Source organism: Chrysochloris asiatica, unplaced genomic scaffold, assembly GCF_000296735.1.
Source record: "Chrysochloris asiatica unplaced genomic scaffold, ChrAsi1.0 scaffold00087, whole genome shotgun sequence".
Classification (NCBI taxonomy): domain Eukaryota; kingdom Metazoa; phylum Chordata; class Mammalia; order Afrosoricida; family Chrysochloridae; genus Chrysochloris; species Chrysochloris asiatica.
Window position 1 is genome coordinate 6,423,347 of NW_006408605.1, and position 838 is coordinate 6,424,184.

Sequence of the window (838 nt, forward strand, 5' to 3'; positions counted from 1 at the left end):
GGTTTCCCAATGAAATTCTCATAGAACAGGTCTTGCTACACTCCAAGGATGAGCAGGTGCATTGTAATGTTGGGGGTTGGGGGTGGGGAATTCAGTGATGAAACAATGCAAGTTTTCAATTTTCTGAAAGCTTCTTCATAAAAAGTCCCCATGATCATCTTGTATCACTTGAGAAAATTTATCAAGATTTCCCCTTTTGGAATCCCAAACAACAGTCTCCATATGTTCTGAGCTGACCTCTCTGCCTTGAATTGAACTTGCCCAGGAAGTTCCCTTAGGAAGGGAACTTCCCTTAGGAAGCCACGTTTAGATTGGATTGGGGGAGGGGGAGGCACTCTAATGAGACAGACAAGAGTATTATGGAGAGAACTTGTTTGTGGCAATCCACTGATCAAAGACACATGTTTAAACATGTTTTGTCTGGAATAAACTCATGCATATATGACTTACAACTCTAGTAGTAATACATTTTGACTTACTCGCATGTTTCAAGCAAAGACAATTTACTACAAGGAATTGGTTTACACAGGTGTCAGGAAATAGAAAAGGCAAAAAAATAAACAATTCATGAATAATCACTGTAAAGTGGCTAACACAATGATCATGGTAAGGTTACAAAAGGTGGAGTTATCAGAACCTTCAGTCTTGGAGAAGAGGCTTGTGAAGTTATTGCTCAGACCTCTGAGGAAAGGGCACACCCTCTCCCCACCCCAGGTGGCTGCTGATACTTGTGAGGGAGATGTGATGAGGCGTGTCTGCATGTCTAAAAAAGCTATAGGCTGCAGTCTGGAGCCAAATATTGCTGTTGAAGGTAACTAATGCCAATAGAAATTAGGGG

The 838-nt window shown here is 41.5% G+C and overlaps 1 protein-coding gene across 1 annotated transcript in view; it reads left to right on the forward strand.

Annotated features, from left to right (window-relative positions):
• PKD2L2 (polycystic kidney disease 2-like 2) overlaps nucleotides 1-838 on the forward strand; it is a 97,390-nt gene that overhangs the window by 88,010 nt on the left and 8,542 nt on the right. The window contains exon 13 of the mRNA XM_006866216.1: nucleotides 715-811. Within this exon, the coding sequence (XP_006866278.1) occupies nucleotides 715-811 (97 nt within the window). The remainder of the gene's footprint in view (nucleotides 1-714; nucleotides 812-838) is intronic.